This window comes from Phodopus roborovskii, unplaced genomic scaffold (assembly GCF_943737965.1).
Source record: "Phodopus roborovskii unplaced genomic scaffold, PHOROB, whole genome shotgun sequence".
Classification (NCBI taxonomy): domain Eukaryota; kingdom Metazoa; phylum Chordata; class Mammalia; order Rodentia; family Cricetidae; genus Phodopus; species Phodopus roborovskii.
The window spans coordinates 32,271,558-32,288,965 of record NW_026126482.1 but is presented as its reverse complement, the minus strand read 5'-3'; the positions used below and the strand labels follow the sequence as shown (position 1 = coordinate 32,288,965).

Here is a 17,408-nt window from a genome sequence, read left to right as displayed (position 1 = left end):
TCAAGCATGAGCTCTTACAGATGGTGTAGTTCTAAACTGCAACATGACTACTTATAGACTTTAAAAATGTATGGGCTCTACCCTTCTTGCTTTTATTCCTTTGTGAACTGAACCTCCTCTCTTCCTCTTTCTACCTCCTTCTTGACACCCTTTCTTTCCCATCTCTCTCTGTCCTCTACCTCCCCACTCCAGGCTCTGAATGTGGCCTCTAGACAAACACCCACAGTCTGTAGCCTGATGTCTGAATCTAGCTGCAGCTGATCAGGGAGAGGAGATGGGTCAGGTGTGTCATCAGTCCCAGCACTTCTGGCCAGGTGAATTGCCAGGGGCTACCCTCTGTTATTCCTCAGTGTCTTTCAAAATTAGATAAATACAGTTCTGATGACTTCATCCTCAACAGATGAGCTCACATGCCTATGCTAGAGAGCAGGGTAAACTTGCTATTAAATGAGATGCTACAACCCCAATACTCATGGAGAGATTTACTCACAAATCTATGGAGGCTGCTCTTTTGTGCTGAAGAAATGTGAAACAGTATGAAGGAGGGTCTGAGAACAATGAAATAATCAGAAAAAAAACCCAAACCTCCAAGTAAAGATGAAGCTGAAAATGATGATGAAAATACTGGTTTGTATCAGGAGATAGACTAGGACATCTTAGCATGGTTACACCAGGAAAAGAACCAAGGCAAACTCCAAGTTCAGGTTGCCATTCAGCCTGGCAGTCAGTAAGGGTTCTTTCAGAGCATTGCTGAATATCAGTTTCCCTTCTGACAAGGAGAAAGACAGAAAGAAAATCCACAAAGATGTCTTTGAAACGGAAGGCAAGGTCAAAAGTGAAGAAAACTTCTCAAGGAAGGTGGTGTCTAGGGGTTCATGCCAATAATATACATTCTTCACTGGAATAGACCTATATGAATTTGGCTAAACTGAAGAAGAACCCAAAAGACAGAATGATCCTGCTAAAATCGGAACAGATTTTGCAATTCATTATTGATAACAGTAACCTGTTCAAGAAGTTCCCACAGACAACTTCATATCAGCGATGATATCACAGTGTGCTGCAGCTACTTATTTAGAGATTGGTAACAATGTTGGTCAGCCTGGGAAAGTAAACCAACAATACAAGAATCCTTGAATATTGATTCACAGAATGCATAAAAGATGAGAATATAAAATTCCTTTATTATTATCATCATCATATCATATATTTTGACTGCAGCCTCCATCCCCTCCTCTGCTCACAGTCACTATATCCCAGTTTCCTTCTTCCCCACATCCACTCCTCTGCTTCCCTTCAGAAAAGAACAGGCCTTGCAGAGATATCCATTAAACATGGCATAACAAGATGCCATAAGACTAGGAACAAACCCTCAAATCAAGGTTAGACAAGGCAGATCAGTAGGAGGTAAAGTATCCAAAAGTAGGCAAAAACCCCAGACACCCCTACTCCCACTGTTAGGAATTCCACAAACACCCCAAGCTAAACAACCATAACATGCGCGCAGAAGACCCAGACAAGACCCATTCAGGCTCTGTGACAGCCACTTCAGTCTCCATGAGACCAAGTTATCCCTGTTTAGTTCATTTCATGTGTCATGTGCTCCTGGTGTCCTTGACCCTTCTGACTCCCACAATCCTTCCTCTCCATCTTCTGCAAGACTTTTAAAGCTCCACCTAATGTTTGACTGCGGGTCACTACATCAACAGAAATTCATTCTCCAGAGAGGACTGTATGAATGAATATGATACTCTGCTCAGACATCCAGTGCAGGAGAAAATCAATGGAAGATAGAGAGGATATCAAAAGGTCTGAGAGAGATTTTTTTGCCCAAGAAACTGAGCACAGTGGACATCTAAATAATGAATGGGGAAACAGAAAATCTGAGCCACACCTCAAGCTGCTGAGAGAGTAGTGTAAATGGTGAATCCAAATCCCTAGAGCCATTGTCTCAGAGCAGAGGAGACACAGAAAGTTCAGTGGAGACTACAGGATCTTGTCACCAAACCTAGATGCTTCAGTGGAATTTCCATCCTCACCAGAGGATGGTACAGGGTACAGATGGTAGAGGGGAAAGACATCTAAGCCAGGAGTGGCTTTTTTTTTTTTTTTTTTTTTTTTTTTTTTTTTTGGCATTTCCCTCAAGCAATATGGCTTTATTCATTCCTGAGTGAAGGGCAGCAGTAGCATGGTCCGGGGCAGGCAAGGCTGTGGCTTGTGGTTTCTGAAGCCTTAGGCTGGTGAAAGGACAGGCAGCACTTTCCCTGCACACTGGCCAAAACCAACATGGTAGCCGTTCCCCTGGCAGTGACCTGTTATGATGACTTTATCGCCATCTTGCAAGAAGGTCCTGGTCTGCTCCTGATCCAGATCGATGTTTTTGTTCCCCTCCAGGACGGTTCCAGCATACAGCCAAAGCTTCCAGGTTCTGATCCACTGATAGTTCCAGAAGCCAAGAGGTCTCCAGGTTCCATATTGCATCCATTAACGGAGTGGTGTGTGAGTTGCTGCAGCATGGTCCAGTACATATGCTTAAAGTTGGACCTGCAGATGGTAGCCACCTGGCTCATTCCTTCTCCTTTCAAGGCAACAGACTGGTTGATATCAAATGTGTACGGCTGCTTGTGGCAGAGATATGGCAAGGGCTTGGGGTCCTGCTCTGGGTTGGACACCACAAAGGGCATGAGGGCATCCATAGGTACCACCCATGGGGAGATGGTGGTTCCAAAGCTCTTCCCCAGAAATGGCCCAAGGGGAACATATTCCCACTGCTGGATGTCTCATGCACTCCAGTCGTTCATGAGGACCATCCCGAAAATGTGCTCGTGGTCATTTCACTGGGGCTCTCTCCTTTGCACTGCCCAGCAGTAACAACAGTAGCAGCAGTAAGAACTTTCTGCTCTTATACCCACTCATCATCTGCCTCCCTTGAATAATCACATGGTTTCACAGCAGGCAAAAATAAATAAATAAATGAATGAATAAATAAAACCTCAGCAACCCCTTCAGACAAAGGATATTCTACTGAAGCAACTGATCCATTCTCAACTCTGTTCCAGTCCCAAATATCCTTCCTGAAATTTCAGCAACCTAGGCACATCATGACTTCATGACTTCTACAAGGTAGCTGTTCGCTACTTACAACTATCCCACATATCCCCTTCTGCCACCTACTCACCAAATCCTATCCTTCTGGGTTACCTGCAGGACCTCAACTGATCCACTTCTTTAACTCCATGGACAGTATCCTAACTCAACTCAGTAGTCTCTCTCTCTGTGTGTGTGTGTGTGTGTGTGTGTGTCCCTTCCTCTCAGACAAACGCATGCATGCATGCACACACACACACACCACATACACATGCACACACTCAAATGCATACACGCATCTGCACACACACACACACACACACACACACACACACACACCTGGTGGCTGATATCCCCCAGCATAATCAGCAGCTGCCTCTTTCAATAGCCTTTTTTTTTTTTTTTATTTCATGACTCCTAACCAGCAGGAGATGGTTTTTGTGCTTGGGGTCCAGCAGCCTCAAACAAGGATCTTCTCAACAATCAGAGGAGGCACATGGGAGGTCATATGCAAAGCCTGGGGTTCAGTACACTTTGCCACTTTATTACCACACCCTATACTGTGCATTGACTTACAAAAAACATTATCCAGTCCCACACTGAGCCCTCAAGTCAGCCTGTGGACAGAGAAGTCCTATCAGGGGCTGTACCCATGTTCTACATGGTTCTGCTGGCACAACAGAATTGTATGAGCCCTTCTATAAGGTTTCTGCAGCCTCCTAGTTCCAATTGGTATCAAATACCTCACCCTCCCTCTCTCTGGATTTTACAGCACATAGCAAATCAGTACACAGGAATGTTGTCATCATCTGGACCTAGTGTGTTGATCATGCAATTGAATGTGCCTATTGAACCACAACATGCCTCCCCCTCCCCACACATATCCAAATCCATCCATGGTCCAGTGGAGTCACTGCATATATTACAATGTAGCAGCAAGGAAAGAAGCCTGGAGCCTTGTACAATCTTGACAGTGACTGTAGGTCAACACTAAAGAGTACAGTAGCTCTGTAGGATCTCCTAGTCTCCAGCACCCTCTCCTGTCACCATGCTGCCTACACTGGATTTAACCTCTTGCTGCTCCTCATCTACTTACCTGGGCATGGGTGTCCCTTCACAGGGTGGTGGGCACCATTGCCTATAGGGCAGTCATTATACTACAGTCTGTCCATCTGTCCTCTCTTGCTATATAGCCAGTCAATTTAGAGTGTGCCAGGGACAGAATGGATTGAAGAAAGGTGCTCTGCTGGGAATGGCCAAAAGTGACAGATCTCTCTGAAGGGATCACCCACACAGAAACAGACAAATTCTTCACCAAACTGGCCATGTCTTTCCCCAAGATCCAGTGATTTGTAACAGGTAAACATATAATATTTAATTATGTATACACATGTTTGCTGTAAATTTTATTTAAGCTATTTTTGATTGATTGTTTGGGGAGTTACTTTGGGCAATTGGTTTTATTTTTAAACTTAAAAGTACTTGTAAAAAATTAAGACAATATATCTCTCTTACACAGGGTTCTTAAAGAGGACAAGTGATTTATAACTCATAATTGCCAAAGAATAAATTTCTGATTCTGGACAGTGTATACTTAGTGTGTTTCAATTGGCTCTCCTTTTTGTGATTTCTGTAACATTACTTATTTTGTTAAGTTCTAGTAAAAAGTCAATGGCATCTTGGAAAATCAAGTCCATGGACTTCATTATTCTTACCCCAACTTCTTTTGGATTGCCGTTCATTAACTTTTTTGTCTAGTCTTATATTTAAAGACTTTTTGTCATATTCATCTGCCACGTCCCCACACTGAACCATAGAATACTTAGACCCATTTATCCTATTTGCTTAAATATTTCATCATTGGAACAGCCTTATTAAATTTCTTTTGAAGTCTTAGAATTATACATCCACTCATTTCTGTCACTCTTCTCCTAAAATTCAACCAAAACTCCTGAAAAATAAACATTTTAAAACCTCTGCATTTGGTATCACTCTAATGATGAGTAATTGACAGGAGATGTTATTCTGTAACTATGTTTCTCATACTGGTTAATGAATAAAGCACTGTTGGCCAATAGGAAAGCAAGATATGTGGGACTAGGAGACAAGAAGGAGAGAGAAAGTATGAGGGAGGAGTAAAGATGAAGAGAGTGGGGAGAGCAGAGCCGGCCCTACTCCCCGGAAAGATGAGACCACGTGGAAATACTTAGATTAATAGAAATGGGTTGATAATGAAGACAGAGCTAGCCAATAAGAAACTAGTCCCTGGCAAACAACATTATAACTAATACAGAGTCTCAGTGTGTTATTTGGGGCAGGTGCCATGGTGGATCCAGGCCGGCAGGAAAAACCTTACTCATTACAAGTAAATCTCTGTTTTATTAGATATATCAATTTCTAGAATTAGACTCTTTCTGTTTCAATGCCACTATTGTTATTCTTGCTATAGGGAGACCATTTCTTCAACTGCCATATTACATTGAAACCCAGTGTTAAGTACACTCACTCACTCTCATTAAAGAAGAGGTGTTTCAAAATGTCTGTTAAGTATTATTTCTAGTCACTTTTTTGCTGAATCTATATCATACCTGTAGCCACAATAAATATGTCTGAATTTTTTTAGTTCAATTATGTGCCACTTTGAGGCCTTTTTGTGTCACACTGGAGAGAATTCCCAGAAGTCTAAAATTCCTTCTTGTTATAAACTTATATAACACTGAAAATTTCACAAAATTGAATTGTCATTTATTTCCAGCACCCTCCAATAAACTGCTATCAACTGTGTTGGAAATAGCCATAGATCAATGAGAAGAATGCGAAGAGAAAATGGTGTGAGGTGCTTTCAACAACCAATAACTGAGATATAAAGGATCTGTGGGTCTCATGAAAATCTCCTGCTTTTTGAGTGAAAAGAAAGATGAAATATATCATATCAGGGTAATTACCATTCTGCCTATGTCCAAGAGGTAATGGAGATGTGGCTAGCTTAACATGGGGCACGGCCTTCACTACTGTTCTGAGATATGGAGCCATAGCAAGTTTTGGATTAAAAACTCCCCAGGCTACATGTAAGACCAAAGAATGGTTTAGCTGAAATACTGGTGGTGTATGTACCAAGAGTTTTTCATACATGGCAGAAATCTGTTTGAATTTCTAAAAAGAGAAAGACCTAAATTTATATTTGCTTTAGACCTGTAAAAATCCCATAGATAAAAGAAGAGGTTCTTCTAATACAAATGAAAATTCTAGGAAAGCAAGGAACAAGAAGAACATGGGATATCACTCAAGAAAACAATAGCTTAGAGTTCACATGAGGTTGTATATCCTGACAGCACATTGTCCTTAATACTCAGTATTTTACTAATTTCCTTTATTCTTTTATTTCCCTATTCCCTACCTCATAAGTCCAGTCTCTTCATTCCATTTCAGACATTTTCATTTTTTTTTTTTTGTCTATTAAGAAGGTATCTGGTTTGTCTTCTACTTCTAAAACTCACTGATAATCTAATCCTTGCTAGAAAGATAACCCTGCCACCTTTCTTTCAGGAGACCTGACAGTGAGATAAGCCTAGATCCTAAATTACTCAGAGTGAGTTGACAAACTGAGCATCCATCAACCAAAGACTCAAGATTAAGTAAATGAAATTTGAATGTTCTAACATTATATTGAAGGCCTATTAGGATTAGTGGTTTCCTAAGGAATGTCTGTGTGAGTGTCTCTAAGATGCTTATTCCTAGACAAAAGTACTTATGGGAGTAAAAAGAAGAGAAGAGCAGCATCTGATTCTTCTGTGATATGTGGTAATAATTTGTTTTATTGCTGTAGTGTGGATTTGTATGAATAGGAGAGGAGAATTGATAGAGACCATAGGATGGAGTCAGTAGTAATCCTTCACTATTACTACTCCACTGATGCAGTGGTCATGGAACATATTTCTCTTTTAGTTGCTACAAATCATAATTTCAGCCACCACTTTTCTTCAGTAGTGTGGCATCTGGATTATGGGGGAGGGAAGCATAGCATGATACAAATAGCAGAGATTTGGAACAGATAGGAAAATAAACCCAAGAACATCTCCTGATCAAGTGCCTTTCCTGGTAATGTTTTAGGAAACTGTTAGTGAGCCTCAAAGACCCTCGAAAGGCATCTTCACCTTGAGGGAATTCACCTAGAGTTGACTGTGAGTACTAAGTCTTCTGAAAGAATGCTGTAAATTGTGCATAGTGGGAATGTTCCTTTTTCCTTGTTCCTCTTTCCAGTTGTGACAAAGACAAAGGAATGAACATCAAGAGATGGGAAAAGGTGAGAAGTTATAGGAAATGTCCATCTCAGCATTTCCTACTGTATGACTTGAGCTGCAAGAGGGTGAGGTGATGTATCATGTAATTTCAGTATGTGATGAGGTTGAAATCACACTAAAGGGCACTTGTTAAACATAGAATAAAGAGGTAATATAGGATGTGTCTAAAATGAGTCTGAGTGATGAGTACTATTAAGTGATTTTAAAGGCTTTAAAAAAGAAAGCATGTTTAGGGAATGGGATAATTTTAAGAAGACTTGGGAGTATATAAGATTAAAACACTGTGCAATAGTCTCAAATAACTAATAAAACTGTTGAATTTCTCAAAGTATTCCAATGTTTCCAAGTTTGAAGTAGCATGGCTGCAGCTATGCTTTTATTATTGATGCCAATCTTTAACCCAATAACTTGATTAATACTAACTTTAATTCTAAAGTAAATGGTGTGTTGTCTCATTTTTCTTTCAAACATCTTTTCTTCCTGTTAGGCTGGTCTCAGTGCTTTGGGCACATTTAGTACTAAATGAACCAAAGATACTCACACATCTTTTTATGCTTTGGCATAGCAAGAATGTCTCTTTTTATTTTAAAAGAACAATTACACTCAGGCATACATTTAAAAGGTATAAAAGTATAAAAAGCTTCAAAAGGATAGTTCACTAAGGATCCTCTCAAAATTCTACAGAGTAGCAGATGTCACCATTAACAAGCAGACATCTCAGGTACTTGAGATAAAGGTCAATTGTATATGTGTCAACATGAACGCAGTAGAACAATTTATAAAGAGCAAAAAAGTGACGTTCTTCATCATCCGCCTGCAAGGATGCCAGGTCTGTCCAGACGGGGTATGTCTCATTTTTCTCCAGTCCAGGATGAACCTAATGACCAAATGGGTAGTTAGACACGTAATATTTTCACCGATTGTATTTAACATTACCACTGAATGTATTTATCTGTGCTATTCCCTTCTTAATATTGATTTATATTTAGGGAAATGTTAGTAATGTGAAGTGTTGATCTGAAGCATGGATTTCAGAAATCTAACACAGAATACTATAAATCTGTCATCCAAAAACTAGGGTGGAGACAAATCAAAAACACCAAAGGCAGTGTATGCTAGAGAGAATGTGGAGAAAGGGCTACACTCTTCCACTGCAGGTGGGAATACAAACTCATACAGACACTTTGAAAAATCAGTGTGGAGGTTCATCAGGAAAATGAAAATCAGTCTACCCTAAGATCCAGTAATTCCACTCCTTGGCAGATACCTAAAAGATGCACATTCATACAAGAAGGACATCTGTTCAATTGTGTTCATAGCAGCATTCTTACCTTTTCTTAAAATAAGTTGATACCACTTAAAATATGGTGTTTTGTGACTAAATAAAGGACCAGGAAATTGTTCCCTGAGCATAGATTTGCATTTAGCCAAGGAACAATGAAAGAACTGATGACAGTTTTCAGACCTAGGAGGCAAACAGGCCAGGGGTGAATGTGATATGAGACAAGGAAATAATCAGGAGCATGCCACATGGCTCAGGAAAGTTACTCTTCAAATGACTACAAAGAGTAGCTTCGTTTTATCTTCATCATAATGGTGAAGCTGCATGCAAGATGGAATGCCTATATTGTGATCTTGTGAAAAGAGGTGTGTCAAAATGTATCATTCACTACAGAAATCACACCATTCCTGAAAGAGAAAAGTGGGAGAAAAGAAGACTGCTCACCTTGCTCAGTATCATCATGATGGTCTCTAGAAGCAGATTGTTTAGGGTCTCAATGCTTTTGGTTCTTGACAAAATTGCATCAGGGGTACCTTTCATACCACCTAGTTCAGTCACTAGGTGATGCAGAGGATTATTCCAGGAATGCACTATGCTGAGTATCATTTTCAGAAAGTCTTCAAACTATACATCATAAGAGCAACAATATTAAGACAAATTAAGTACACAAGGATTAGCTACATATATTTTTAATTAGAAAGAATAACACAAACTCTCTTAAAGATTAAAGTGATTTAAATCTATAAATTTCAACCATTCACCTACATTCTGCCAGAGTGAAACAACTTAAATAAATAACTTTTTAATATAAATTTACAAAAAAATGTATAAATAACTTATATAGATTACTTTTTGTAATGAGCAATTATATTTATCATATTTTGTTGTGCATTTGAAATTCTATCACATGCTCTCCATGCAAGACCCTGCATATTTGATTGTTTTGCTTGCCCATGGGACACCAAGGCTTTGCTTGGAACACAGTAGGTTCCTATAGAACATAATTTAGGAAAGACAATGACTCCACTATCAATTATAATTTATTTAGTTCAGATTTAATATTCTAATAAATTAGATTGATCACAATTATACTAGTTTATAATATTTAGGTTATTTTGCAATATGAATAGAAATATATTTTGAAGGCAACCTGTTGTTGATAAATATTCTTTCCTGATCCAACATGATTACTCGCCTCTTGCCTCTAGCAGAATGATTTGTTTCTTGGCAGGTATAGCAGAACAATGGTACAAGCTTGACTTTAATGAGGAAACTTACATGAAAACTGTTTTAGAATATCTCTTGTGTTAATGTGTTAATGTTCCCTAACTATCTAGTGTTCATGAAAAAGAATAGAAAAAAGAATAGCAAAAAAAAAAAAAAAAAAAAAAAAAAGATGTAAAGAATATGAATGATAGAAACAAGTCAAATGGTGAGTACATATAGGTTGCTGGGACTATGGTGGCATATGACTAAGAATAAGGGATTGAATTGGTAAATACTAGACACTCATTCTTGCTAGTCACAGAAAACCTACATTACATTTATCGTTTTAGGGGGACTGGGATGGGAGGGTGGTTGGGGAAAGGTCATGGGAGGGGGGGAGTGAGGGAGGGAGAGGAGACTGGGATCAATATGTAAAATAAGAAAAAAAATTAAAAAAAATTAAATCCTAATTTTTGTTACCTCTGATCTTTTAAATCATAGTCCTTCACTTCCCCCTTATTATTTTCAAAATGATGTCAAATTAATTCATGGGGAGATAAGTTATAGCAGGAAGTCAGAAGGGAGAGATCATAACAATTATAAATGCATTTACTGTGATATATTGACCTCATCACAACTAAGGACATGGGAACTTTGCATAGTATATAAAGGACTAGTTTGTATAGATATTTTCATTAAGGCTCAGAAGAAAGTACAAAAGTCATGAAGTAATGCAAACATAAAAATCAGAACCAGGAGAGTTGTGAAAATCAAAGAGTCATTATGGTTGTCAGTAATGAAATATTGTGCCAAAGAGGAGACATGAGTAATAAATAATAAATACAATTATTTTTGCATACCTTAAGAGTACACAATTCACTTAATAAGTTTCCATATAATAATAAAGAAAACCCAGTGACAAGACATTTTTGTATGGCCTTTGAGAGTTTATGGCTCTCTTACAATATTATTTAACATCTGCTTTAACCTATAATTTATCCACTATCTCACAAGTTTTTTCTCTTTAATTGCTCATTCTTACCCCATTTCCCTGCAGGTATAATTATCATGTTTATAAGAACCTATAAAATGGCAAAGACAATGTATTGCTTCAGTTATTTATGTGAAAATCCTGGCCTGAGGACTCACTGAGATATTTCTGGCTTCCTCCACAGTTTCTGGAGTGTTGAGAGAAAATGTGTGGCAGCTGTTTAGAGTCTTGATCATGTACTTTTTATCCTTGAGGAAATCCAATATCTACAAATGTTAAAATAGAAACTGTGTTAGTTCAGTTTTGGGGATTGAATAAATGAATCCATGAAGAGCACATGAATTAATTCAGTATTTGAAGTCTTACAAATGTGCACTATAAATTCTAAGATGAAGAAATTAAAAAGTTATCCTTTTACTTAAATTTTTCCTATTAAATTTATCATCTCAATTTGTTTTTCATCTATTATTTCTAACTTCTTAGGCTCTTTCACTCTTTTCTATGCCCTTCTATTCCCACACCTCAAAAATGTTTGTTTGAAGGGAAACCTTAAAAATATTACAATTATAAGATGCAGTGTTTTAAAGATAATCTGTATTGATGATTTGAGCCCAGTGCCACAGTTTCTATGAATCTATATTTTTTAATCTTTATTTTTCATTTGTCTAAATTGAAGTATAGCTAAGCATTATAAAATTAAATTCTTTCTAGTACCACCTAACACATATAACTTGTGCCATTCAAAGTAAAACATAATACTTGAATGCAACTTTATTAATATTGAATATACATTTATTATCTATTAATAATTTAATAAAAATAGTGATAATCCTTGAGAAATGCAAATTACAAATCAATTAAAAACATAAAATAGAAATTAATGTTTACATATTTATTAACATATAAACTTAAATACTATATTAATTTAAATATTTATTTGAAATGTCTTTCATGTAAAACTGATAAGAGCTATTTTGTTTAATGGATTACTAAGAACAGTAAGACTTAAAGGATATTAGTCAAAGATGAAGAATAAAAATATCTCCTGAGTAGAAAGATAATATAAACATACACTTATTGCCAATGTAGACATTCTTGGGATATTTGTTGGAATGCTTTCTCTTGCCATTAGCTCACCTTGAACATATAGCATATAATCAACAGTAAGAGAGAATCTAGTTTCACTACTAAACCATTCCTACAATTGAACAAACTCTGGCTCTGAAAACTAGCATTTGAACATTCCTAAAAGGCCCTTAAAAGTATCCTCTTCTCTGTTCACATGGGATCCTATTTATGTTTGTTTTCCCTGTGCTACACATGAATTACAATGCAGATCTACTTTACAGAAAGCCAGAGGTACACTGAGAGTGTCCCAGGAGCCTTAGTCCTGAGAAAGAAGAGTGGGAGATCAGAGTTCTGCCTCCACATAATCCTTCCACACAATTCTTATAGCTATGTAGTGTAATGCCATTAAAAAAAATCTTTATTTCTGTTTGTTTGTTGGTTTTGTTTTGTTTCTTTTCACTTCAGAGATTCCCGAAGCTGCCTGCCCCTTCCTCATTCTCTTTTTAGTGAAGGACTTTTTGTTTGTTTGTTTGTTTGTTTGTAACTTGTGGAGATAAAATCTTGGAATTTGTTTTGGGGTTCCTGTCATGTAAATTACATCCTAAATCGTAGTATGAAGGTTTTCTTTTTGTATTGCTTGCTTGCTTCCCTGTCCCTTTGGGGGATTGCTGTTCTTGTTTGTCTTTGAAGAAGATAGAAATCAGTGTGGTACTTACAAACTTTGTGAACATTTTTGTGGAGAAGCCGTGGGAGAACTAGAAGAGCATGAGGAGATGAAAGGAAACTGATGAGTAAGCACAGAATGAACACATGCATACTGTAAATACAGAGGTGAATTCCCTGGTTCTGTCATGTCCAGCTAACACTGCCTACCTTCAAACAGATAATATAGAGCCATTGGGAAGAGATGACTCGTGTCCCTTCTAAACTCATCCTCCCACTGAATAAGTGTGTACTGGAAACCTTTTATGCAATGACTCCTGTCATTTGAGAGTTTGAGAGACTATGTAGCTTTTTATTATTTTTATTTGTCCTTAATTAGCATCAAAACAGTTGATATTTGTTCTGTGAATTCTATAAAAGTTATACTGCACTTCTCTATTGGATGTCTGCAGTGAGTAACTGAAGATACTCCTGGAGACTGCTCTGCTATAAACAAGGTAAGGAAATCAAATCTCTCTCTTAGACATGGCTATTAGGTTTTATGTCACACATATAAATTTAAGAATATTGTGTTTTAAGAAAAATATCATGTCACTAGAGACAAATTTTGTGACTGAATTCTTTAAAAACTGCCCCACCCTCCTTGTCCTTTTAAGTAGCTCACTGTCCCACTTATCTATGAAACTTGTGCTATTAGAAACATGGTTTAGGTAATTTCTAGTAAAGACTGGAATATACTAGAATAATTGACTAGAAGGCTTTTTTTTTTTTTTTTTTTTTTTTTTTTTTTTTTGTGAAGAAGCCAGAAGTGAGGTACTTACAAGTAATGTGCGCATTTCTCTAGTGAGATCATTGGAGGTCTGGGACAGTGTGATGGCATGATCAAAAAGGTCCTTGAGGGACACATCACCTTGGTCAGTCTTATTATCATGTATGGGAGCAGAAGTCACTTTCTCCCACTGGAGTAGGTTTGACACCGACAGCAGCAGGAGTAACCCTACTTACAGAAAAGAAATACAAGCTACTCTGGACATATCCATTTGTGGTTTTCAATGATGATTCCTTCTTGGGTATCAAGAAAAATGTTATCTATTTTAGTGCCTGCCACTGTCTGGTCTTCACTGTACAGCTGTGGTAAAGAATAGACATCTAAAGAAAAAAAATTAATTAGGTAATTACATTTGCACAGATATACAGTTTCTGAATTTGGTGATGTTTCCTAATTTTGGATTGTTGCCAGAAATTATTGTGAAGTTGTCAAACATTTGGACTTTAAACTATTGATTAAGTGTTTTTAAGTCATTCTCTGGAGGCAGGTTAGTGTATTGGGAATTTATACTGATGTTAAATAGTCACCCATCTCCTATACATTTTTGTAACTGTGTAGACAACATTTGCCTTTTGAAAAAAGCAGTACACTACCATTTCAACTTCATACATGATAAAAGTAAATACAAAATTGCTGTTTTTCAGTCCTGAGGATGAAGAGAACCTGTTATGGAAAGAATTCTGTAGGCTGACTTTGCTCACTCACAATAATAATCCCATTCATTTGCCACACTACTAAAAGCTTCCAGTTGTTTTCTCTGTGAATTTGAGCTTGACAAATACCTGTAGGTAGACTGAACAAGTGTGTTATCATTAAACTATATTGACAAAAGAGGAGGCTTACATCATTAAATGATTTCCCTTCAGTCCTATTCTGAGCAACCCACAGTGGCATGTTTTAAACGTCTTGGGCTTTCATAAAGGTTAATGTGGTGAGACCATGCCCATAATCTTGAATCTTGATGTCATCAGGCACTGTTATTTATAAAGTACAAACTTTATCTTTGATCACATGCCCTGGTAAGTTTAGATCTTTGTCTACTTACATTGCTCTATCAAACATCCTCCCCTTCTTTATATAGTGATTGGTGTTGGTTTCATCACCAATTTTATCTCACAGATGGACAGAAACAGAGCTGTAACATATCAGTAATTTACACACTCAGCAGGATTGGACCAGCATATGTCTCAGCATGAAAAATCCATTCACATTTAGTAATACAAATCTGAAAAATAAAATCTCTGTCTCATAAAACTTCTAATGAATGCAACTGGAAATTTGTAACTTAAAAATTAGAACACTGGTAAGGTTTTTCCATGAAAAATGCCTCAACTTAAATACTAAAAGTTAACTAAATCTACCAAAACCTTTGCACTACTCAAAATAACTATCAACAATTTTCATGCAAAAAAAGGTTTTTCAGAAAATTCTTATCCTAGAAAATAATTTTCAAAAACTATGGTCCTTCTTCAAATGTATTTACTACTTCATAAATATTTATATATTAAATAAATATATCTGTATTTCTGTCATTTGTTATCTGAATCATTTTCATAGTTTAAGAAAAGTACAAAGAAACTGATGACTCAGCTTTTAACTTCATTAAATGTAATTTATTTTTGTTAACAAATCCATTTTATTGGAAATATTATCAAGGAAATAAAAGCAAATATTAGCAGTGATTCATGGTTTGGAAAGGATATTTTACTTGAATTAAATTGACAAAACAGAATAGATCTACATCTTCTAGCCTTGTTTAATATGTTTCTAGAATTGAAGATATAATAAAGGTCACTCAATTCATTCATACCCAGGAACCAGAATATGCTACTTCCTTCATCAAATTCTGGGATCTCATTACAGTCAAACATGTCAGTATTTTCAGTTTTGACTTTTAGAGGTGGATCCATCCATATCCTGGAGCTCTCTGTGCTGTACATTGTTGAGCTGACTCATTGCTGGTCTCTACTATTGGACACAGGTACTATACTTTTCTACTTAGATCAACTAAGATTATGCAAAATATCTTTAGAGATTGCTGTCTATCTTGAGGATAAGAAGGCTTCCCTTTTCGAACCACTGATATAAAAGCATACTCTGCACTTGATTTCTAGAGCAATGATGAAAAAGTACTCCTCTGTTCCTTTTAACTTTCCTTTTGTGAGTTAGACATAAATAAAGGTTGATTTTCTTCATGTGTAAGGACAAAAATCAAAAAATACTAAAGAGGCAAACTCCAAATGAGCTTTTCAAAATAATGCATTGTTGGGAAAGAATTACTTACATAGGGATGGTTGAATCAAAGACAGCAACATCTCAGATGAGTTCAGCCACGGCTTGACTGCTGATTCTGAATAGCTGCTGCACAGTAGTTCTCCTTTGAGTTAATTTTCCATCACTACATATTTCAGTATACCATGCCCAAGGCCAGAAACTGCTAGGAGGCAGGCGGAAAGACACGCCTGCAAACTCATTGATGGCTCCACGTTTCTTTCCCCTCAGAGAACATCAACAGCATCATAGTAATGGTGACAAAAGTGGTCATATCTACATTATTCAACTCATTTCAGGGTCAAGATCATTCTCCAATTTAAATTATAATAACTAGAATCATCTCTACCCAATTAAGATTGATGGGAATTTTATAAGCTAAGAAAATAACTATGCTTTAGGCCTTTATTTTTTTCCTTTATGTTCTTAAGTATTTTGGTGATCAGTTCTAAAATATTTACTGAATATTGGGTAAGTTGACATATTTGTTTCATTGTACTTTGGACACAAGGCCACAGTATGAATCCTAAATACTGAGCAGCTTAGCCTTTATGGGTCTTTGTAGGCATCCATGGGACACTAAAAATCTTTGTCATTACATTCTAGGCCTACAAGAGTAACAGAGGGTGCAAATGTGATGCTTTTATTTTGGAAAATCATATTCATGTCTAAAACATTGTCAACAAATTTCTCATCAGTGCCTAAGACTTTTCATCTATAGACTTTGAGCGAGGCTTACTGTAACAATCATGTTCTTCTGTCCATGGAACTGAGTTTAAATCTATTGTAGATGTATTGGGCTACACCTATGTGAGCTGAGACACTGTTGAATGAGTTTCTGGTTTGATTCAGTAATTATTTTAACTTGGGCTTAATTAAAGTCTCTTAGTGACAGTTCTCAACAGTAGCTAGCTATCATGTGGCACTATAGAAGTCATGCAATGCTACCTTCTAGCTAATCAGATTTCTTCTTATCACAAAACCAAAACATGTGGCTTCTCATTCCATAGTCCCTTGCTTTTGGTACTGCTTACGTCAAACTTGCTTTTATATTACACAGGTAGCCGCTGGAGCCTCACTGTCACATGTCTCATAGGAAGACTCTGGGAAGCTGTGAATTATGAAGAAGAGTTCATTCAAAAGAAAATGAGGTACAACTGGTAGTTTCCTGATAGTACATAGGATTCTAATGATTTGGTGACTATCGGACCAATGAAATGCAATTTGGATCATTGAGCTTCATTGGATGTACTAAGAAATAGGGCCATGAAGGTGGCAAAATAATCCTACCACAAATATTATAAAGTATACTTCCTCATGTAAATGGGAATAGACACATTACTGCTTGAGATCATAGTGTATATCACAATGGGAGAGTCATCCAGGAGAAACAGACAAGTAAGTTGAACTTAATAGCTTGGAAGAAAAGAAAGCATTTGTGGTGGAAATTTTTCATCTAACCCTGCACTCTTTCAATGAACACATGTGACCGAAAAAAAGCAGTGACCAAAGAAGTTCTGGAAGAAAACAAATCAGGAGTGTTCTTAACAAGCTAGCTGGATTGGCAAGTGTGAACTGGCCTTTCTCCCACTTACCTGGACTGGGCTTATCAGTTCAGTTTCCTCCCAAGTTGTCTACTCGTTTGTTCACTGGAAGATCCGGCAAATACAGAAGCAATATGCTCCTAAAAAAGACAATCTTATGGAGACA

The 17,408-nt window shown here is 37.1% G+C and overlaps 2 protein-coding genes across 2 annotated transcripts in view; both read right to left on the bottom strand.

Annotated features, from left to right (window-relative positions):
- The window catches only part of LOC127229108 (prolactin-7D1), a 39,666-nt gene extending 36,970 nt beyond the window's left edge, over positions 1-2,696 (bottom strand). The window contains exon 1 of the mRNA XM_051194111.1: positions 2,411-2,696. Coding sequence (XP_051050068.1) covers positions 2,411-2,696 — 286 coding nt within the window. The remainder of the gene's footprint in view (positions 1-2,410) is intronic.
- Positions 2,697-8,046: 5,350 nt separating this feature from the next.
- Positions 8,047-15,367, bottom strand: LOC127229107 (prolactin-7C1-like). Its single transcript, XM_051194110.1, is given in 6 exon segments — positions 8,047-8,265; positions 9,115-9,294; positions 11,026-11,133; positions 12,652-12,690; positions 13,420-13,595; positions 15,238-15,367. Coding segments are annotated over 6 exon segments (852 nt in total).
- Between the last annotated feature and the right edge of the window lie 2,041 nt (positions 15,368-17,408).